Raw genomic sequence first — 24186 nt, 5'->3', positions numbered from 1 at the left:
AGAGTTCCCTTGATATACATCAGAATCCTGACAGCAGCTTGGTAATGGGACCACTTAGGTTTACTCATGAACCTACTAACCATCCCAACTGAATAGGAAATATCAGGTCTGGTATTGCACAAATACCTCAGAGAACCAACCAACTGTTTGAAGGTTGTAGCGTCCACATCCTTTCCATCAGAGTCAGAATCCAGTTTCTGATTTGTATCAGAAGGTGTGACAGCAATCTTACAATTCTTCAGATTAAATCTCTTCAGAATTTCTAATTCATACTTGAGCTGATGCAAAATAATACCTTTCTCAGAGTATCTGAATTCCATCCCTAGAAAGTATGTCATTTTGCCTAGATCAGTCATTTCGAATTCATTCATCAGAACTTTCTTGAACTTGGCTATCTCCTGTTCAGAACTTCCAGTCAGCAGTATATCATCAACATATAAACATACCAGAGTCATATTTCCTTCAGATGTATGCTGAACGTAGACACCGTACTCCATCTCACATTTCTGGAAGCCTTGCTTCTTGAAAAATGAATCAATCTTCTGATTCCAAGCTCTGGGCGCTTGTTTCAATCCATATAGAGCTTTGTATAATCTGTACACCATCCCTTCCTGATTCTTTTTCACAAATCCAGGAGGTTGTGACACGTAAACTTCTTCTTCTAATGGACCGTTCAGAAATGCAGATTTTACATCTAAATGCATCAGAGGCCAATTCCTGTTAGCAGCTATTGCAATCACCATTCTGATTGTTTCATGTCTTGCTACAGGTGCAAACACTTCAGAGTAATCCAACCCAGGTTTCTGTAGAAATCCTCTGGCTACCAACCTTGCTTTATGTTTGCCAATTGAACCATCTGGCTTTAACTTCTGCTTGAAAACCCATCTGACGCTGATGGCTTTCTTGTCTTTTGGAAGTTCTGTCAGCTTCCAAGTCTTGTTTCTCTCTATAGCATCAAGTTCTTCTTTCATGGCCTTCAGCCAGAGCTTCTGCTTAAGAGCCTCTTCTGTACTTATGGGTTCAGAGTCTACTAACATGGCACACTGAATAACTTCTCCTTCAGAGTCTACTTCAGTGTCTTGCAGCATGTCAAATTCTGCATATCTTCTGGGGATGTTTTTGATTCTTTGTGGTCTCTGAACTTGTTCAGAGTCTTGAGCTTCAGAGTTTCTAGCTTCAGATGGTTGACTTCCTCCAGAGCTTTGACCATCTTCAGGGGCTGGCATATTTCCAGAGTCTGAATTGCCACCAGAATCTGGATTACCATCAGAGTCTGGGTCATCAGAGTCTGGATCATCAGAGTCACCTTCATCTTCTAAGTCTTCTCCAGAGTCAGAATCACTACCAGAATCAGAATCAATGTCAGAGTTTACTCCAACTTCAGAAATTCTTAACTCTGACCTTTCTTCAGAAGTTCTAACATCAGAATCAGATTGAGACTTATCCCAATTCCAAACTTCTGATTCCTTCACAATCACATCTCTGCTGAATTCAATTTTATTAGTTTCTGGACAATAGAGCTTGTATGCACCTGTACTGTGGTACCCTATCAGAATCATCACTTTGCTTCTATCATCCAGCTTCTGTCTTCTGGCTTCTGGAACATGTTTATAGCAAACAGAACCAAACACCTTCAGATGACTAACACTTTGCTTATCTCCAGTCCACTTCTGTATTGGAACTATTTCCTTCAACTTCTTCGTAGGACATCGGTTGAGTACATACGTTGCAGTGGCAACAACTTCTCCCCAGAGCTTCTGAGGAAGCTTCTTCTCCTTTAGCATGCTTCTCACCATATCAAGCAAAGTGCGGTTTCTTCTTTCAGCAAGACCATTGTGTTGAGGGGTATAAGGAGCAGTAACCTCATGCTCAATTCCATTCTCCTCACAGAACTTCTGGAACTCTTTGGAGTTATACTCACCTCCACCGTCAGTTCTAAGAATCTTCAACTTCTGACCACTCTGATTCTCAGCCTTCATTCTGAATTTCTTGAATTCATCAAACACCTCGTGTTTAAACTTAATAAGGGATACCCATGTCATTCTTGTGAATTCATCAACAAATAACACAAAGTATTTATTCCCTCCAATCGATGCTACTGGAAATGGACCACACACATCAGAATGTACAACTCCCAAGGCATGTTTTGCTCTTGGAGCAGTTTCTGACGCAAATGGCAATCGTGGTTGTTTTCCTTCCATGCAAACTTTGCATGACTTTTCAGGCTTCTTAATTGCAGGAATTCCATGTACCAACTTCTTTGAATTCAGATGTTTTAAGCTTCTGAAATTCAAATGACCAAATCTTCTGTGCCACAGCTCACTCTCCTTCTCAGCACTTGTTGCACTAAGACATTCTGAGTCTGCAGTTCTGACATTCACCTTGAATGTTCTATTCCTTCCCTGTTCTGACTCCATAATCAACTTCTGATTGCAGTCATACAGCTTCAGAAGATTGTCTTTCATGGTAAATGAAAAACCTTTCTCAATTAATTGTCCCACACTCATCAGATTGCTTCTGATGCCAGGTACATACCACACGTTCTGAATCAATGCTGTTTTCCCATTGTTCAGAATCACTCTGACATTTCCCATACCTTCTGCATTAAGATATTTGTCATCAGCACATCTGATCTTTGTCCTCCTTTCAGAGTCAAAGTCAACCAGCCATTTCTTGTTTCCAGTAAGATGATTTGAACAGCCAGTGTCCATATACCACCAGTCTATCAGATCCATATCATCAGATTCAGAGGCCATCAATAGCACAGATTCGTCATCAGAACTTCTGGCTATATTTGCTTCTTCTGATTTTCTCTCCTTGTTTGACCAACAGTCTCTAGCAAAATGACCAAACTTCTTACAGCAGTAACATTGGATTTTCTTCTTGTCATACTTCTCTTTTCCCTTCTGAGCATTCTTTTGTCTATCAGAGGTTGAGCTTTCTGACTTCTGACCACCATCAGATCTTCTCCTGGCTTCTGACTGCTTCTGATACCTCCTATCAGAAGTTGCTTTCAGAGCCTGCTGCTCTACTTCCCTTTCAGAAGTTCTCTCAGTTAAACGCAACTCTTGCGCTTCTAGACTGCTCTGCAACTCTTCAATTCTCATGGTGCTCAGATCTTTGGAATGTTCTATTGCTACCACAATGTAATCAAATTGACAGGTAAGGGATCTCAATACCTTCTCCATTATTGTTTCTTCAGAAAGAGTTTCTCCACACGCTTTCATCTCATTAGTGATCAGAATCACTCTGGAGATGTATTCAGAAACTTTCTCATTATTCTTCATGTTGAGATTCTCATATTGCTTTCTCAAGGACTGAAGCTTCACCTTCTTCACTAATGCGTCACCACCATAACATCTAACCAGTGTGTCCCACGCAGTCTTTGCTGTCGTTGAATCTGCAATCTTCTCAAACACATTTACATCAACACATTGATGAATGAAGAACAATGCTTTCTGATCCTTCTTCCTTACTTCCTTCTGCGCGTTTTTCTGTTCATCCGTCGCATCTGCTGCTACCGGAACATAACCATCAGTGACAAGATCTAGAACATCTTGAGCACCGAACAGTACACGCATTTGGATCATCCAACGATTCCAGTTTTTACCGTCAAATACTGGAAGTTTGGTGTTCATGTTGCCGTTTCCGTTCATCTTTCTACCTTGCACAGTACACTCAGATTTCTCACACAGTGTTTCCCAACCCACAGAATTAAAATTCTGATCAGATTTTGTTCAAGATTCAACACGAATCTAAGAATCAAAATCAAACACACAAGACCTCACGTTCACTCGTGTTTCCCGTGTTTCCCAATGAATCTGAACCGGAGCTCTAGATACCAATTGTTGGTGCAAAGGTAGAATGAAAGATGAATATTCTATTAAAGAGAATGACGGCTACAAAACATGATAAAAGTTACAATGATTGTCACCCTATTTATAAGCTAAAACTAGGGTTACTAGAATAGGATAAAATACTAAAATACCCTCTAACAAACTTAGGGGCTAAGAAAATAATATAATTAATAAATATGAATTACTTCTAATACCTATATCTGTTCCTTACACACAAGAAGGATTTATTTTTTTCTTACTATTATCGATCTGATTACAACCACTAACATATATCTTTATCAATTGAAAATACCTTAAATTTCTCACCCAAGAACTAGACTTAACCAAGTCACTTGTAAACTTCAAATTAAATTGTCGATTATTTATCTCGTACATTAAAGTCTTTGGCCGATTCAAGTAAAATTCTCGCACTTTCATAGATTCACTTCAAAACCTTATCTTTTGGATTAATCAATAACGAACTGAAACTTCGGCCAGATCGAAAGTGTTTGTGTTTCTTTGCTCTTTTTTGGTGGTTTTTAATTCACTGTTGAAGGCTCAGTTGGCTTAAGCTCTACCTCTATTCTTCTTTTGTGTGCTATTTCTTAGAGGGTGTTTTTCATGGAGTTTCATTGAGATTACTTGTTTGTTTTTTAGCTTTATAGCTTTCATGTCGTCTTTTTGTTTGTTGTTTTCTCTGTTGCAGATTCTAGTACTTCTTGTACCAATAAATTATTCATGTTTACTTTGATTGGGAATGTTAACTCTTATTTTGCTTTTAAAAAAATATCGCCTTAAATATTTCAAAGGTCTTTCAATTGTTAAAATAATTGAGTCTTACAATTTTTTATCCCCGTCCCCCTAAGATTTTTTCTTTAGGATTTCACCACATCTTATGTGTTATTTATTTATTTATTTGTTTTTTCATTTTTTGTATCTATTTTTTTTATAATGATTTTTTCTAATCTAACATGAAATTAAGCCAAAAAGTAATAATTTCTCCTTATGATTTTTGTATGAGCTATAAAAGTAGTAATTAGAAAGATATATTAGCATCCGCACAGCTAAATTTTATTTAATATGATATAAGTTGTAATTAAATATACATGTAAATTTAAAATAGATTACTTAATTGTAATAATGGATAATATATATAAACTCAATTGTATTAAATAATTATATAAAAAAAAATGATCTGTGAAATGTCGAAAGAAAAAATAATTGACATTTAAAACTAATAATTTTGTATCTCAAATAAAAGCAATTGTTAATTCTAATAAAATTGATATTTTGCTGATAGTGACCTGTGAGAAAAAGATAAATTTTAATATTTGAAAATAAGAATTTTGTATCTCAAATAAAGATAATTATTAATTAAAATAAAATAAGTATTTTATTAATAGTGTCATGTGAAAAAAATAAAAAAATTTACATTTAAAAATAAGAATTTTGAGTCTGAAATAAACACAATTATTAATTAAAATAAAAAAGTATTTTGTTGATAGTGGCTCCTGAGAAAAGATAAATTTTGACATTTGAAAATAAAAATTATACATTAAATAAAGATAATTCTTAATTAAAAAAATATTTTTTTTTTAATTGTGACCCGTGAGAAAAAAAATTAACATTTAAAAATAAAAATTTTATGTCTCAAATAAGAATAATATATAAATCTTCTCTTTTTGTCATTGAATTTGTATTCTAAGGTACACATATGTACAATAAAATTACTCATTGCAAAATTATGTAGGAACCAAGATCTATATATCTTTTGGGATTATTAAACTTTTTAGGATATTTGTTGACTATTGAAGTTCTTGAATTATTAATTTTATTATGGTTTAAATAAGTTTTGTTGATGTAAATTGACGTATTTTTATTTTTCGTCCTCGTATTTTTTTTTTGGGTAAAGTCCTTAAATATTTAATTTTATTTGATTTTAGTCTTTAAAATTAAAATTTATAAAAAAATTGTAGATTTCTTATGGATTTTTCTTCATTTTTTTTTAGATTTTAACTTTAGAGAATAAAACAAAAAAAATATTAACATTAAGAGATTATTTCTAAAAAAATAAAAAAATACAAGAATGAAAAAATTAAAAATACATTGGGAAAAAAAATTTATTTAAGCCTTTTATTATTGTAAATTTATATCGTTGTAAAAAGTGGTTGGAGGTATATGAACACATCACTCAAAGTGTTGGTTGAGAGTGCATGCTATGTTGATAGGATGGAGGATGGTTAAAGCTAGGCACAATGTGTATAATGGATAAATTTTAGCTTTAGATATTGTAAATTTTGTATTTTTGTTAATCAAATATATGATATGTTTTAGACAATTTTAAATTTAAGTTTTATATTATATAATTGTTTAATTAAAGATTTATGCTCTTGCAATTCCTAACATTTTATACTTATTGAAAAATAAAATTAAAAACCGTTATGCATTTTCTTGAAAATTAAAATAGAAAAGGTAATAAATTCTAGAGTTTAGAATTGAAATACTTTCTAAAAAAACATTATTAGAGACTGGTTTAAAATATTTATTTTTCAGTCTCTATAGAGATGAAATTAGTAAGTTTTATTACTCCATCCGTTTTTTTAAGTGTTACTTTTTTGAGAAAAAAAATATTTATTTGTAATTGTCATTTACAAATTTCATGACAGGATTAATTGTATTTTTGTTAAAATTATTCTTAAATAATTATTATGAGAACTATATAAAATTAAGAGTATTTATCAAAATTAAGAGTAATTTCAAGAAAAAGTAAAATAAATGTAATAAATAATTAAGAGTATTATACATAAAATAAGAATTATTGTTTCAAAAGTAACAATAATGATTAACTTTCTTACTATATGTAAAAAATAAAAAAATGACACTTAAAAAAGAACGGAGAGAGTACCAAATAACAGGATAGAATCTAATCCCTATAGGAGACTGAAAATTAAATCCGTTTCTAATTCTTTCGAGACGAATAACTCAACAATGGAATTAGATCCGTCTCCATTTTCGTCACTAACATCATTAATGATGGAAATTTCATATTTCAAAGACAGAGATTTTTGCTCTCTTTAAATTTGATTTTTCTAATAGTATTTGATTGAAAGAGAGTGAAATAATTTGAAAGATTAATTTTTTACTATTTTAACTTTTTGTAAGTGTTAAAAATTTTAAAATAATAAAATAGTTTGTATTATATATTTTATAATAAAATATTTTGTATTAATAAATATACAATTGTATTAATAAAGATATAATTCGTCGGGGATCAAGGTATCTATCTAGAACTCTGATTCCTACTTTGTTACAACATGATATTATCAACTATAAAGTAAAACTCCTAGTTATCTTTATAGGGTTCATAATCATTTTAATAGAACCGTACTGCATTAAAAAGGAGATTCACAATTATAATTTACCATTGTGAAAGATACTCATCATACAAAAAATTAATCACTTAATTTGAAAGAAGAATGTGATGGTGGGTGAAAGAGTAAGTGTAGAAAAAAATGAAAGTTGAAAAATGTCAAATAAAAATTTGATATTTCGTAATATTTGGTTGAAATACAGTGAATTAATTGAGAGATTAAGTTTTTATTATTTTGGTCTTTTGATAAGTGTAAAAAATTTTAAAGTTTAAATAGTCTTTTGATTCAGGTAAGTTGACGCGTTTTCTATTTTGCTTTTTAATTTTTTTTGTTTGAAGTCCTTATATATTAAATTTCTTTTTGTTTTAGTCTCTTGCATCAAATTTTCGTTAAAAAAAATGATGTGACAAACGTTGCTTATGTGTCAGATTTTTTATTTTATTTTATATTTTTAATGAATTCCATATTATTAATTAGTTTCTTAAATATTTCAAATATTAAATAGTTTAAAAATATTTGAATTAGTATTTCAATTATATAGTTTATTAAATAACAATTATTTAATATTTCAACTATTTAATGTTTCAACCATAATTAAATATTTGGATGAACTTAATAATATTTCAACTATTTAATCTTTCAATCATAATTAAGTATTTATTTCATAATTATTTAATATTTAATAATATTGTGAGGAATACTTATTTAAATACTTATTTCAACTATTTAATTTATTAAATATTTTAATTATTTAATATATCAATTTTTAATATTTCAACTATTAATTAATAATTAAATAGTATTTTAAATATTAATATTTGAAATATTAAATAATTTATAAATATTAATAGTTGACATATAAAATATTTGAAATATTTAATAAATTATTTAATATTTTAATTACACGTTAATTAAACTTTTTCGTGCTATAAAAAATTAAACTATTTAATAACTTATTTTGATAATACTAAAGCACTTATGTAATATATATTTATGATGACACCTCAACATAATGGAGTGGCTGAGAGAATGAAATGAACTATTGTTGAAAGAGTGAGAACAAAGTTATCTCATGCCATGTTACCAAAGAGTTTTTCGGGGTGAGGCTCTAATGACTGTAGTTTATTTAATTAATTTATCCCTTTCATTTCCATTGAATGGTGATGTTCCAAATATATTTTGGACAGCTAAAGATGTATCCTATAACCATTTGAAGTTGCAGAAAATGAATCTCCCATTAATAATGGTCCAACTGAAGAAGTAACCGATGGAAATAGAAGTGATGGTTATAGAAAAGATCAGCAAGTTGAAGAATGAAATGAAGAAGTAATTTGCTATTAAAGACTTGGGACCGACAAAATGTAACACCTTGTTTTTATTATTTAATTGTTTATGCTATTTTAATTAAATTTGTGATGTGTTGGTGAACTATTTGATTTTATGTATTTAGGGTAGATGGTCTAAGATGAGATAACACACCCTTTAGAAATAAAATAAGATTTTTATTTAATTGATTTAGTTATTTAATGTGAGAAAATAGACTTTGGGGTAGAAATTAGAAGTTTAGTAGAACTTTGACATGTAGGGGTAATTAAGAAGAAGTGAGGGTATCATGAGTAAAAATTAGAAATAAATAATTAGGTTTTATTTGTTTTTTATAAATAGAGAAATTGAGAGGAAAATAGGTTTTAGGAATCAGTACGTGAAATTTGACAAGAGTTAGAGTAAAGGTTTGGAAGAGGGAGAGCTAGGAGGAGGCACCATAACTAAAAGCTTAGGATCATTTCTACAAATTCAAGGTAATGGGGAGAAACTATTCATGTGCGGGTGGATGCCAAATTCCTTTGGGGTTTTTCGTTTTCACCATTGTTGGATGTTTTAGAGCTTGATATGAGTTTTCATTAAAACTCTTTCAAGAATTATGTGTCATTGTGTTAATTTTGTATACTGATTGCATGCCAAATTCGTGTGAATTTAACTTGTTAATTCTATTATTTATTATTCATGAATGGTTGTTCCAAAGTGATGATGTTAATGATGAATTTTGATCAATTTGAAGCCACGTGTGTATGTATGTGATTAATTGATGTTATATGTGTCTTACTATTCATATATAGTCATTTTCTATTAATTCTGGGTGAATCAGAATCGAAATCAGAGCTTTGATAGGTCTCAAATGGTGGAAATCACGTTTTTGGATGTTGTTGTTTACGGGCTATCGTACTTAGCACGGTTGAAGCCCCATTTAGCGATGTTTTGCTCAATGCGAGGAGGGCTCACCCAACGAGATGCCATGTTTCTGGTTTTTGGGATTTTTATGAAGTCTGCCCTTAGCGAGCAAAGTTGCGCTAAACAAATCTGCGTTTAGCGAGCCTTTGCTGCATTTAGCAAGGATGACAATGAAAAGTTGGTTGTTTTTGGATCGATTTTATGGTAGAGTGAATGTTCTGGTTTGTCTATGAGTCACACTTAGGGAGTGATTCATTGCTCAGTGAAAGCTCGCTCAACGATTAATATCTCTCTTTGTGAGATATGTAGAGTGAGGAATTTTATGGGTTCCGAGACAGGAATCTAGTGAGAGGAGAGCTCGCCTAGCGAGGGCTCGCTCATTAAGCTGTAGGTCGCTCAACGAGAGTGACAACGCATAACTGAGTTATTTTCGAGTTAATTTTGTGACAGTGTCTTATTTTGATGATTAATTGGTTTTGTCGTAGACTGTTTGAGATGATTTGTTTCTGTTTGATGTGAATCGATACACTTGATAAAATTGATAATTATTATGCATGAAATTGTTGAGTTGTGATCATGGATTGATGATGAGCATTATTAAGTTTCATGGTGAGTGGCCATGAAAGATAATGGTTGAGATGTGATGAATGCAATTATGAGAGGGAACTATGATGAGCATTGATAGAGTTGAGTTGCATTACATGCATTCATGAGTTGCAGAGTTGTCTGGTTCGAGAGAGGTAGAATTTGGAGCAGACCCAGGTCAGAGAGGGGACTATGGCGGGATGAAAATCAGTAAGATAACTTTGTCCATCTTAGTACATGGTACCGCATGTATATAGAGTTAAAGAGCCGAGCATTAAATACACATCTGCATTAAGTATGGGTTATTTTCTTATGTGAGTTGATGTGAGTGAGTAATTTGATTGTATGAGCTGATTTGATTATTTTGTATGAGTTTATGTTATAAATGTTGTCTTGGTAGTTGATGTGAGTTATGAGACTGATAACATGTTGCTTACCTACCCTTGTTGTTTATGCACACTATCTATATATGAATGTATTCTCACCCCATGTTATTTTTTATGTTTGCACTTTACCCCGGTGGTGTAGATACTCAGGTAGAGGAGCCTTAGTAGCAGTTGGCTAGGAGGATGGCGTATTTTCTCTGATAGTGTAACACTCGGGGGGAAACGTTTCTATTTTGTTTTGAGTTTGAGAGTATTTTGTTTTGAGCACTATTTGCTTCGTTTGAGAAGTTTTTAGTTAACTTTTTATTATGATATGTTTGAATTATTTTATGAGATTACTAGAGTTATTTTATTTTGTTAATTCTGATGCGATGAATCTAATAAAGATGAGCATGTGATGATGAAGTGTGTGTGATACCTTATGTTTGCGTATTTGAACTTACCTATAGATCTCTCTATATATATTTGTAAGATGTATTTTTAGGGTGTTACATAAGTGGTACCAGAGCCTAGTTGATGCATCCAGCCAAATTTTGTGATGTTATATGTTCCCAAGCTTGCAACGAGTGTATGAACATTGTCGATGCAATGTTTCTTATAATGGTTGTTTACTGGTGTGAAAAAAGATGTTTGGAAGAAATGATCGTGTAATCGCTGATGCTTTGGAGGCTATGGCTCATGTGATAGGTCAGGAAAATCAGGCGTTACAGAACCAGAATGGGATGGCAGACGAGTTCAAAGGGCTGAGAAATTTCTAGAGGGCTATCAAATAAGCGTGCTATAAAAGGTGTGTCATTTTTATCCTCGATTGAACTATCACTCAAAGAAAAGATTTAATTGATCATTATTTCAATCCTCGACAATAACCTTTTTGTGTTTTTCTTGAAAATACACAATTTTAACTCTCGTCTGTAAAAATACTTGAGGTGATATATATATATATATATATATATATATATATATATATATATATATATATATATATATATATATATATATATATATATATATATATTTATTAAAATACTTTTTTTATATTTTACATTATTTTTGTTTTAATTTACAAGTACAAATATGTTGAGAAATTCTGAAGCTTCTTCATTATCATTCTTATGACTCTTGGTGAAGATCAAATGATTGATTTTGTTGCACACCTTTATGTATGCAATACATTCTCAAAGGATTCACATGTATTTATTTCGTGTATAAAATTAACAAAGGTTAAATAAGGAAATTAGTTTATCATTTTACAAGATAAGAGACTATGTAAGAAAAACCGACATTGAACCAATACTTTTTTCTACTCTTACAATCCAACTTAGATGTTATTTCCAAACTACTTTAAGTTTCACTTTTTTTGAATTCAAATGTTTTTATTATGAGTGTTTGTCTTTCATAACATATCATCTAATATATCTATATATATATATATATATATATATATATATATATATATATATATATATATATATATATATATATATATATATATATATATATATATATATATATATATATATATATATATATATATATATATATATATATATATATATATATATATATATATATAGATGTAAGATTTACGTTTTAATTAGCTGACATATCGATTTTATTCAAATTACTAATGTTTTTTTATGAATTGATGTCACTACAACAAACAAGACCTTAGACAACGCTTTTTTTAGCCTTAGACAGCGCTTTAAGCGCTGTCTAAACCTCCGCTGCTAAAGGTTTAGACAGCGCTTTTTTAAATCTTAAAAGCGCTGTCTAAGCCCCCCCCCCTTAGACAGCGCTTTGGCCAAAAGCGCTTTATAAGACCCTCTTATTTTAAATTTTTTAGGTATACCTTAGACAGCGCTTTTGAAAAGCGCTGTCTAAGCCCCACCCCCTTAGACAGCGCTTTGGCCAAAAGCGCTTTCTAAGACCCTCCTATTTTAATTTTTTTAGGTATACCTTAGACAACGCTTTTCAAAAAGCGCTGTCTAAGCCCCCCCCCCCCCCCCCCCCCCCCCTTAGACAGCGCTTTTGCCTAAAGCGCTTTCTAATCCCCCCCTTAGACAGCGCTTTTTACAAAAGCGCTGTCTAAGGTATACGAAATTTTTTGAAGCTTTTGTTTTAAACCACATTTTTTCCAGGTTTATAAACCAGAATTTCTACCTGTTTTCAACCAGATTTTGACAGACAATTATCACATTTTATATATGCCATTTTGGCCTTTTTTCTACCAATTTTTGGCTAACAAATATATATATATATACCAATTCAAACCAATTTTGCCTTAAATGTATCAAAATATATACAAATTTATGTACACATTTACAAGTCATTACATATACTACAAATGTACACATTAATTACACAAATTTATGAACAAACATTGAGCTCTATCATGAATTGACACCACTCCTCTTTGATTTCGTCCACTTGATCCTTTGTATAAAATGCACACTTGAATTCCTCAAAGTACTACATAATAATATAACATATTTTGAATTAATTCCAACTATTTAATTATATGAGATATGTGTAAATATAAAAATAACTCATAAGTTAGAAATACATACATCGGTGGGAATCTTTAATCGGCCCAAAGCAAAAGTATCTCGCATAAACCTCAACATGAAATACCCGCAATCTATTTGATTACGTTGTTGAGGACACTACATATGAAAAAAAAATATGGATTATAAATCCTAAGTTTTATCAAGTGTCATCACTAATATAATAAAAAATGTGGTAATTAAAAATATACCGCCACTTTAATCCATGTAATGGAGTTGGCGCCCCTCCTTGAGGTTTGGATATCTCGTTGGGCCCGAAAAGCTTGTAGGACGCTAATAAAATAAAAATGAAGCAATTAGAACAATTCACATAAACTAAGAAAAATTTTGAACATTCTCACTTACGTGTCAATTAGGACCTTCATATCCGGGTATGTTCTCCAATCATTTTTTAACGAGTCAAGATAATACACAATTTCTCGGATAGGATTGATTGCGAGCAACAACCAATGTCCACTGTAATGATTAGGCAAATGTTAGATGGTAACTTGGAAAATAATTATAATAGATGAATTTAGAATGAAATGCTAACCCGGTATTAAACGGTATAAAAAACAACTTCTCCGCATCTTTATTGTCCATGAGGATCCGAAGAACGTACTCCGTCACGGTATCCGGTCTACTTAAGATTAAAACTAAGTTGACGGTCGCGGGTGCTAAGAATCCGAATGACACGTCCAAACCATTGGGGCGCATCAATTTGTCATACAAAAACCTAATATAAAAACATCATTAACACCTCTTTTGAAACATAAAGTAAACCGGATTAACATAAAGTAAACATCATTAACATAAGTTGTTTAATTAATAAAACAAAGTAGATCGGATTTACCTAATATATGTATTGACAACGGTGACGCCGATTTCTTCATGACTAAAAACTTGCATGAAGTCTTCATTACCAATCATTTGGTCGTAATCAAAGCCGAAAATCCCTACCTCCATATGTAGGGTCCGAACACCTCCGGTCGGTATATCGGTCATCTCTAGAAATGTCCTGAGGCACGACCTATACTTGGTGGTAGTTTTTTTCCTAGCTACGGTCTTCTTAGCACCAGAACTTTTTACCCGTGCGGAGGCGTTGCTAACCTCCTTTTTTTGTTGTGCGGAGGCATTGCTAACCTCATTTTCTTGAAGCTACATGTCATATAAATAGTTAGATCAAATTAAGAATGTAACAACTTCCATGAATATATGTCATATAATTGTATATTACCTCTTTTCTTGAAACCGTGGACTCGGTATGCCGTGGAATCGCATTATCTTTTGATTTGGATTTTGTGGGAGTCTATTTAACATAACCAAGGAAAATATGTAAGTAAAATTTTAAGCATAAATTTTAAACTTTGAATATACACATTAAAGTTAACATAAGTTTTAAGCATACCTCATATCCTACGCATATGAGGTTTGTCGGCCATGCAACAAACGAACCTACTGCTTCGTGCACCGTTGTTGCATCCGAATCATCGCTAGGATATGGTAATGCTGCATTCGGCTCAACTGCAATATCAACTGATACCTTCAAACATCCAGCAGGGAGCTCTCTAGTGTGGAGTAATACTCCGCTAACGTTATGCACTTTTCCCTTGCCAACCATCCGATAGTATGGTGACGACAAATACAGCTGACAATGGGAAATGCCCTAAAACCAATAATAACAAGAAATCGTTAATGTGTATATATGTCAAATACATAATTTAAGCAAATAGTTCAATTTAAGACAATTATATGTAATTACCTCTGGAATGTTCGGCTGAAAGGTACAGTTGATACTGTCTTTGTCCGGAGCATCTCTGTATACTGTTGATGCGCTAGCCTCTCTTTCTCTCCTCAATGCATCAAGCTCAGCTTGCATGGCTTCCAATCTTGCATGAAGCTCCCGATTACTAGGAGCCTTTCCTTTTTTAATACTCAGGGAGGTCGGAGTGACTCCAAATCCCTTACCCCTCACCCGACCATAATACTCAGGGACATCTAATGCCCGACTAAGTATGCCCTTAGTATCATCGGGAGATAAAGACTGAGATAGCTCCTCCTGAAAAATCAGATGAATACCGCATACTTGTCAAATATTTGTGTATAAAAATGTTATTCAATTAATGAAAAAATGTTATACTTACACATTTCTGGTATACGTGTAAAACTTCTTCTTGAGGAACTCCAGATTTGCCCACACGGGCTTCCTTCCACAAAACATGTGCAGGAAGAGATGTTTCTGAACTTTCCTCCTTCTGCAGCTACACATTAAGTCATACAATTTGATCAGATAAAACTAATATATGATGAACAAATTTGTTATCGCAATTTATAAATACTTACCATGGATTGTTCTAAGCGTCCATATCCGACACGTCCTTTTCGGTACGGATATGCGGGACTTGATGCTCTTTCCCGATTTGTAGCACTTATTCTTTGAAAAACCGGGTCTTGTCTTTTGGATTTGAAAGCTTCCCATTCTTCAGCCGATATCAAACTTTCATATTTTTTAGGAAGCTCCGCATCCACAAAATTACCATCCGCATCCTTAAGGAACTTGGATGATAAAAATGTCCGAAACCCTCTTAGAAGCTTTCCGGCCAATTTCATACAAAAACCTCTTCTTTCTTCTTCGATGTTAAAACATCGCTAAGAAAAACATACAGATTGATAGTTAGTATCGGTAATTGAAAAAACATAATTGATACCGTATAATTAAGGGCCAAATGATTGTACCTTTATCTCACTCCAAATTTTTTATTTGGACTCATTCAGCTCTTTGTTTCTCCAATCATCACATGTAATGGGAATTTCATTCCTTACTAGTGCACCGATAAAACTAGTTAAGGTATGCCCATTAGGTTCTATAAGCTGTCCCTGGTTGTTCCAATAGACATCTAGTATGATGCCTCGAGATCTTCCTTGGACCACCCTTCTCATTACTGTGATGCCTCTTCGAATTTCTTCTTCCGCGGATACTTTTTTACTAACTTCCTCATGTTGGTCATCAGCCATGTCTAACCTGTAATAAACCAAGGAAACCATCAAATATCAAATATAACTTATAATCAAAGCAATTGAAAACAAAAAAATAAAGAAATCATGCATTATCAGATATAACTTATAATCAAAGCAATTGAAAACAAAAATATAACGAAATCATGCATTATCATATATAACTTATAATCAAAGCAATTGAAAACAAAAAAATAAAGAAATCATGCATTATCAGATATAACTTATAATCAAAGCAATTGAAAACAAAAATATAATGAAATCATGCATTATCACATATAACTTATAATCAAAACAATTGAAAAAAATAAATAAAGAAACCATGGATAATTTACCTAAGTCACTAACATCTCTTTCTTTTCTTTGTTGGAATATTAATCACTTGTTTCTTAGCAATGCGTACGGATGAATTGATCCAAATTCCCTCATTATGATCGTTTCTTATATATGACTCATCCGGTATAAGATCCTCAACTTCATCATTTCTATTCAACTCATTCCGTCTAATGCATGACTCATTCTCAACATTAATATCACATTGATCGACACCGCTATCATCAGTCACTTTGTTAGAGAAAAGCACTATAGACCATTTTGTACTCTTCGGGTCATTCACATAGAACACTTGTTTAGCTTGAGATGCTAGAATAAAAGGTTCATCTTTGTACCCCACCCTAGTAAGATCAACTTGCAAAAATCCAGACTTATCCATTCGTATGCCACTACTATTCACCCACTTGCAACCAAAGATGGGAATCTGAAACTTCTCGTAATCAAACACCCAAATGTGCTCAATAACTCCAAAATATGACAAATTTGCATATTTGGGGTTTAAGTCCTTCATACTTGATATATGCATTGCTTCAGCTAGCACGGTGACACCACTATTTTGCATAGTACTCTTATCATCTTGTTCTTTGGTATAAAATGTGTATCCATTAATTGAATATGCGCTATGAGAAAACACATGCAAACTTGGACCATATGCCAAACATCTCAACCTTTCTGTTACCGAAGAAGGATCTGAAGAGCGCTTCAAATAAATATGATCCTTCAACCATTGTATGAAACTTTGATTGTGCTCTATAACTATCCAATTTTCATTTCTGTTCGGATTTAACCTTCGGAGTACATCCTTGTGCATTTCAACATATGGCTCAACCTCATTATTATTGTGCAGAACATACAAATGAACTTGATCCCGTTCATCCCTTGATATTGTCACAATTTTATTCCCAATTAATTTTTTACCTTCCATTTTGTCGAAAATCTGAGCTCTGGGGAGTCCAATCGATTGAACGTTATATTGAGTAATGTACCGATAACACTTTCAAATACGTTTTTTTCAATATGCATAACATCGAGAAAATGTCTCACGTACAAAGACTTCCAATATGGCAATTCAAAAAATATCGACCTTTTCTTCCACCCACCTTTCACAATCTTATGTGCAAAAGGCTTGCCAAACTCAGTACGCACATCTTTCACCTTTTCAAAAACTTGTTCACCTGACAATGCGGGTGGAGCTCTACGATGTTCGGTGTCTCCATTGAATGCTTTTCTCCACCCACGGTAGTGATGTTTAGAATGTAAGAATCTACGATGACCGAGAAACACATTCTTCTGGCAAAGTTCCAATCGAATCGTATCGGTTCCGTCTTCACAAACAGGACACGCACGTTGACCTTTAATGCTATACCCAGATAGATTCCCGTATGCTGGAAAATCATTAATTGTGCCAAACAACATCGCCCTCAAATTGAAACTTTCTTTCCTATATCCATCATAAACCTCCACACCGTTCTCCCACAAAATCTTTAAATCTTCGATCAGAGGTGTCAAGTATACGTCTATGTCATTCCCTGGTTGTTTAGGCCCAGAGATTAACATAGATAACATCATGTACTTACGCTTCATACATAGCCACGGAGGTAGGTTATAAATCATAAGAATCACAGGCCATGTGGTATGTGAGATACTTTGAAGACCATGTGGGTTCATTCCATCAGTAGATAATGCCAATCCAAGGTTTCTTGCTTCTGATCCAAACTCAGGATAATCATTATCAATCTTCGACCACTGTGGTGAATCAGCCGGATGCCGATACTTTCCATCAATAATTCTTTCATCTGCATGCCAAGTAAGATGTCTTGCATCGGTTTCACTACGAAACATGCGCCTAAATCTCGGAATTATCGGAAAATACCATAAGACTTTTGCGGGAGATAATCTTTTCTTATATCGAGACAAACCGCATTTAGGGCACTCAGTTAACATTGCATATTCGTTACGAAACAAAATGCAATCGTTAGGACAAGCATGTATCTTATCATAGCTCATGCCAATAGAGCACAACATTTTTTTTGCCTCATAGGTTCGATTAGGAAGAACATTATCATCCGGTAGCATTTCTCTCATAAGGGCCAACAACTCTGTGAAACTTTTATCCGACCATCCATTGCCCGCCTTTAAGTTGTACAACTTTAATACCGCAGAAAGTCTTGAGAATTTAGTGCAACCTTTGTACAACGGTTTCTCTGCATCGCTTACCATCCTCTCAAACATTTCAGGACAATCATGAAGATCTTCTTCCAGTGCTTCTACAATCTCTTCAACTCGATCACAATCGTATGTTTCCGTGTCTTTGTCGTATGAAGCATAGGTCGTATTACTTTTTCCACTCGATTCAACATTCTCGTTAATTTTCTCACCATGAAATATCCAACACTGATAACTTTGATCAATTCCATGCCTCAGCAAATGCGATTTCAATCCATGTGCGTCAACCTTACCAATATAACAACAACGCAAGCAAGGACAATGCATTCGTCTGGGGTTTTCAGCGTGTTGAACAGCATACTTAACGAATTCCGCAACCCCACTCTCGTACTCTTTGGTCATTCGATCGGCACAGATCCATGTTTTATCCATGGTTTTCCTACTTATTAAAGTAAACAATTAATCCAGACGAAAATACATAACTAAGGTAGTATCTTTGAATATCCTAACAATTATAAAGTTCAATTCATTTTAAACTTCAAAAACCTATACATAACCAATGTTAATATAAACTTCAATAACGTATCCGATACGCCAATATACCAACTTTAATTACCTCATCACTTTCATTTTTTATATTACAAGAATCAAACTTTTTCTATTACAATATACCTATAACTATACCTATAACACGTTAATTTTTCTATAACAATGTACCTTATGAACTCAGTTTTTACAAACTCAGTTTTCTAATCAAACATAACAACAACAATGTACCTTATTGTTTTCCTTACAAACATCAACATTTTTCTATTGTCAACTTCTAAACTCAGTTTTTATGAATCAAAACAACTTCAACAAGAATAATACACTAAACTCAGTCAACAAGATTATGCACATTCTCAACATTAGTAAACTACCGCAAGATTATAAACATTCTCAACAAGATTATAAACATTCTCAACATTCTCAACAAGATTATACAGTAGAAACGAAGAAATGAAGAAATATTGAAGAACATACCGCAAGAAATGAAGGACAGTAGAAACGAAAAACGAAGTCAACACCCAAATGTCGAGACACGTACGATTCTTCAAACACGTTCAATGATTGAAACCGAAAAATGGAAGTGTATTCGTGTTCGCTGTTATTCATAAGTGATTCATTAACATTTACATTTCAATTTGAATTTACAACTAATAGTTTCATTTCTAACTAACTTCTTAATTTCAATCTACATTTGTCTAATTCATGCACTCTCCAAAGTAGTTTATTTTGTGCACAAAAACCAAATCCACTATCACTAAGGACATCAATTTTACCAACACAAGTTGGGAACAAAATTGTTTATCATCCTCTAAGGAAGAATAATAAAGTGTTTTCACCCAATAGATGTGTGGGGAAAATAGAGGCATCACTTAAGTGGGAAAAGGGTTATAAGAATGTTGAGGTTTTCAGTAAGGAACATCTTGCTGTGTCCTTGGCTTATGATGTTGCTCAACTTTCTACCAAGTTTACCAAAGAAAGAGGTGCTTTCACGGTTGCTTTGTCTGGTGGATCTTTGATCAAGTACCTTAGGTGAGTATTATCAATGTAAAAATTGTCTCTCTAATCTTGAATATAAGCAAATTAAATCGAGCAATTTAGGAACATTAAGCGCTTTGTCAAAAAAATTGTATGTTTCGATTTCAGGAAATTGGTTGATTCGCCATATGCTGAAACCATAGATTGGTCAAAATGGCATGTTTTCTGGGTTGACGAGAGGGTTGTCCCAAAGGATAACTTAGAAAGTAATTATAAGCTTGCCAATGATGGATTTCTCTCCAAGGTAGTTAATTCATGTGCTTTGTTTATTACAATATCATAGGTGCTAAGTTTAATGATGTCTCTTATTCTAATCACATTCTTCTGTTAGGTGCCAATTCCCCCTCTCAATGTTTATTCTATTGATGATTCCCTACCACCTGATGGAGCAGCAGATGTTTATGAGACAACCCTTAGACGCTTGGTTACTAGCAATGTGATAGCCACATCAACCAATGGGTTACCAAAATTTGATCTCATGCTTCTAGGTATGGGTCCGGATGGACATGTTGCATCTTTATTCCCGGGTCATCCTCTTCTCAATGAGGATCAGAAATGGATTTCTTTCCTCAATGACTCACCAAAACAACCACCAGAGAGAATCACTTTCACATTTCCAGTGATCAATGCTTCTTCCAATGTAGCAATGGTGGTTACCAGAGAATTCACAACAAGTTCAAAAGATGGAAGAAGAGGAAGAGCATTAGAGCAGAACGTACCGTATTCAAGTGATCTCCTTGCGCTGCAACCTTCGATTCAACGTTCGCAAGAGCAAACCCCCACTTCGAAGGATCTCCTTGCGCTGCAACCTTCGATTCAACGTTTGGCTTGATTGGAGCTTAGGGTTAGGTTTCAAGAGGAATTTATGGCGTTTTGTGGTTTAGCTAGAGAAGAGGAACTGATAGGGTTTCAACGTTCGCAGGAGGGAAAACAAAAGAACAGAGAACGAAAATTGAAATGGAGTCTGAAATTTTATTTTAATTAGACCTTAGACAGCGCTTTTGTGGAAAGCGCTTTCTAAGGTATGCCTTAGACAGCGCTTTCCAAAAGCGCTTTCTAAACCCCCCCTTAGACAGCGCTTTTGGTTTTAATTTTTTTTTTTTAATTTAAAGACTTTAGACAGCGCTTTATCAAAAGCGCTGACTAAGGTCTATATTTAAAAGCGCTTTCTAAAAGCGCTGTCTAAGGGGGGGTCTTAGACAGCGCTTTTAGAAAGCGCTGTCTAAGACCCCCCCCCTTAGACAGCGCTTTCATTATTTTTTTGGAACATTTTCCGTGTTTTATTTTAATTTTAACCTTAGATAGCGCTTTCTTTTAAAAGCGCTGTCTAAGATGCGCTGTTAAAAGTCATTTTTGGCGTAGTGTGTGTTGGAAATATCTTGAGCGTTGATAATTTATAAATGGATGACAAGGAACATGTTTTTATTTATTTGAAAAAAAAGAAAATGAGGACTTTCCCCCTCTATTGCTAGTCCACCCTAGAGAATAGATTACTTCTATTGTAGACCCAAAAGTAAAGTTGTGAGCTATATGAAAAATCGATCATCATATTCTTTTTGGGTCATAATGTCTTCTTCTTATAATTAGGAATATGTTTCTCAGTGTTGTCAGTCAAAGAAAGAATTAAATCTTTGAAATTTTACTTTGGATGACAATAGTGAGACATTATTCCCTAATATAAAATGGATTACAAAAGGTGGAATCAACAACAACAATAACATTTTGTGAGATAGTTTGCAAGAGTAAATTTTTTTTTCTTCAAGGTTGGTAATACTAGTTTCCTAACTAATTAATAAATGTAACAACAACACACAACCTTGAAAGATTTCATAACTATTTAAGAAACCTTACAAGACTTTTGTGTCGTGCAATAATCCATCTCAGAAAATGATGTTTACGAGTTTAAAGTGACAAGAGATGAATTAGGTTAGGAAAAAGTATAATAAACAAATGTTTTTTATAAACAAAACAGAGTAATTTTCCCCATCGATTGTTAGTCTAACCGAAGGAATATAATACTTAATACTTAAATAAAACATAAAATGAAAAAAAAACGGCGTCATTATAAAAGAAATAAAAACATGAGTTACCATTGTTGGGATTCAAAATGTGTTCTTTAATTACTTTTTGTCGTGGTGATGTATATCATTTGAAGAAATATGTGGTATTTAAAAAAATGTGGTTTGTCCAGAGTTTATAATTCAATTCTTTATTGGAAGAAAGAGGTAAAAGTTTTATTATAAAATATATTATTTATAATAATGACAATGCCATGAATAATTAATAGGCATGAGTTACACATGAATAAAAGATAAATTAAAATGACAAAATGTGAGTCGGCGATCACATTGCTATACTAATAGGCATGTAAAATATAACATATGAATTAATTTTGTGAGCAGTAAGCTTACCTCTTTGTCTTGAAGAACCTTTTTGATAACCAGGGTTTCACCCGTTTCCAACACAATTCAAAATAAAGTCATGATAGGCTACTATGTTGAAAGCAATATCCGAATCCACTTTAAATCTTTTTATTTTTTTTAAATCAAACAGTCACCATATTTTTGCCAAAAAATTAGTCTGTAGATGCATCTTCAAGATTTTTTAAGGTGAATTCAAAGATGTATCTTTAAAAACATCCTAGAAGCATTTACCCAGTGTTTTTCCATTAAAAATGGCATTGTTGTCGAGGACTTTGTCGATTTCAATCAATATTAGAGTCATAAGAATTGTATCCTCGCGTTCCGACCCTTGCGTTTCTGGCCTTTACGCGACCTAGCGTAAAAAATTTGGTTTTTTAATTAACCATTTTAACGTTTTATTGCACCTATAACAAAGTGTATAGAAAAAATAGTGAGAGCAAACAAAAGGAGACACCACTCCCGTTAAAAGACAGGAAGAAAAAAAAGTACAACAGTGAAAATACACCAAGATATGATTCCATCAACGAGATTTTTATCTTTTGAAATAAAAAAGCATACCATGTGAGACTACAGGTCCACAACTTCAACAACTATTCCCATAATAGCCACTCCATTATCATTTACGTTAGTTTCTGTCTCACCTCTCCTATATATATATATATATATATATATATATATATATATATATATATATATATATATATATATATATATATATATATATATATATATATATATATATATATATATATATATATATCACCTCTCTCTTTATATATTAACGTCAATTTCTGTCTCACCTCTCTCTATATATTTACGTCAGTTTCTGTCTCACCTATCTCTCTCTATATTTAGGTGAGTTTGTATCTCTCCTATATATATATTTACATTAGTTTTTGTCTCTTATATATATATATATATATATATATATATATATATATATATATATATATATATATATATATATATATATATATATATATATATATATATATATATATATATATATATATATATATATATATATATATATATATATATATATATATATATATATATATATATATATATATATATATATATATATATATATATATATATATATATATATATATATATATATATATATATATATATATATATATATAAGTTTCTGTCTCACCTATCTCTCTATTCACGTCACTTTCTGTCTCACCTCTCTCTATATATATTTACGTGAGTTTGTATCTCTCTTATATATATATATTTACGTCAATTTTTGTCTCTCCTATATATATATATATATATAGTTTTGTACAATTTAATACTCATAATTCTATCGTATGAGTATTATATAAGTTGGTGGTTTATATTTATGAAAAAAGTTTAATTAAAAAATAATAATAGTATAAAAATATTTTAGATAGCAAATTAATCAGAGATATTGGAGGTTGAAAATACATACAAACGATTATGATGAATTAAAAATGTAAAGTTTTTTACACTTTCATAAAAATGGGTTAAAAAACTGACAAACTGATATATTCTACATATTTTAATATTATTCACATTAATTATAATAATTTAAGAATAATAGTATATAATGAACTTGCAATATTAGTATCTTTAGTTTAATAAGAAATCATAGGTCGACAAACCGGAACATAAAAGCTGCAGAATAGTCTAAGAAGACTTAGAAAAGCCATGCAGTATGTTGAAGATTAGAAAATATTAGG

At 32.4% G+C, this 24186-nt stretch overlaps 1 protein-coding gene and 1 long non-coding RNA gene across 2 annotated transcripts; one reads left to right on the top strand and one right to left on the bottom strand.

Annotated features, from left to right (window-relative positions):
• Positions 1 to 19692: 19692 nt before the first annotated feature.
• LOC127121043 (probable 6-phosphogluconolactonase 4, chloroplastic) lies at positions 19693 to 20895 on the top strand (the record flags this gene model as incomplete). Its single annotated transcript, XM_051051658.1, has 3 exons — positions 19693 to 20042; positions 20157 to 20292; positions 20380 to 20895. Coding segments are annotated over 3 exons (987 nt in total), but the record flags the coding sequence as incomplete, so codon positions are not given.
• Positions 20896 to 22370: 1475 nt separating this feature from the next.
• Positions 22371 to 23138, bottom strand: LOC127121042 (uncharacterized). The gene is made up of 2 exons (XR_007803290.1): positions 23030 to 23138; positions 22371 to 22875 (listed from the first exon to the last, which is right to left on the bottom strand). It is a non-coding gene; the product is annotated as an uncharacterized LOC127121042 (long non-coding RNA).
• Positions 23139 to 24186: the final 1048 nt, after the last annotated feature.

This window comes from Lathyrus oleraceus, chromosome 2, assembly GCF_024323335.1.
Source record: "Lathyrus oleraceus cultivar Zhongwan6 chromosome 2, CAAS_Psat_ZW6_1.0, whole genome shotgun sequence".
Taxonomy (NCBI): domain Eukaryota; kingdom Viridiplantae; phylum Streptophyta; class Magnoliopsida; order Fabales; family Fabaceae; genus Lathyrus; species Lathyrus oleraceus.
Note: the sequence above shows the minus strand (reverse complement) of the source record. Positions and strands in the feature narration are given on the sequence as shown.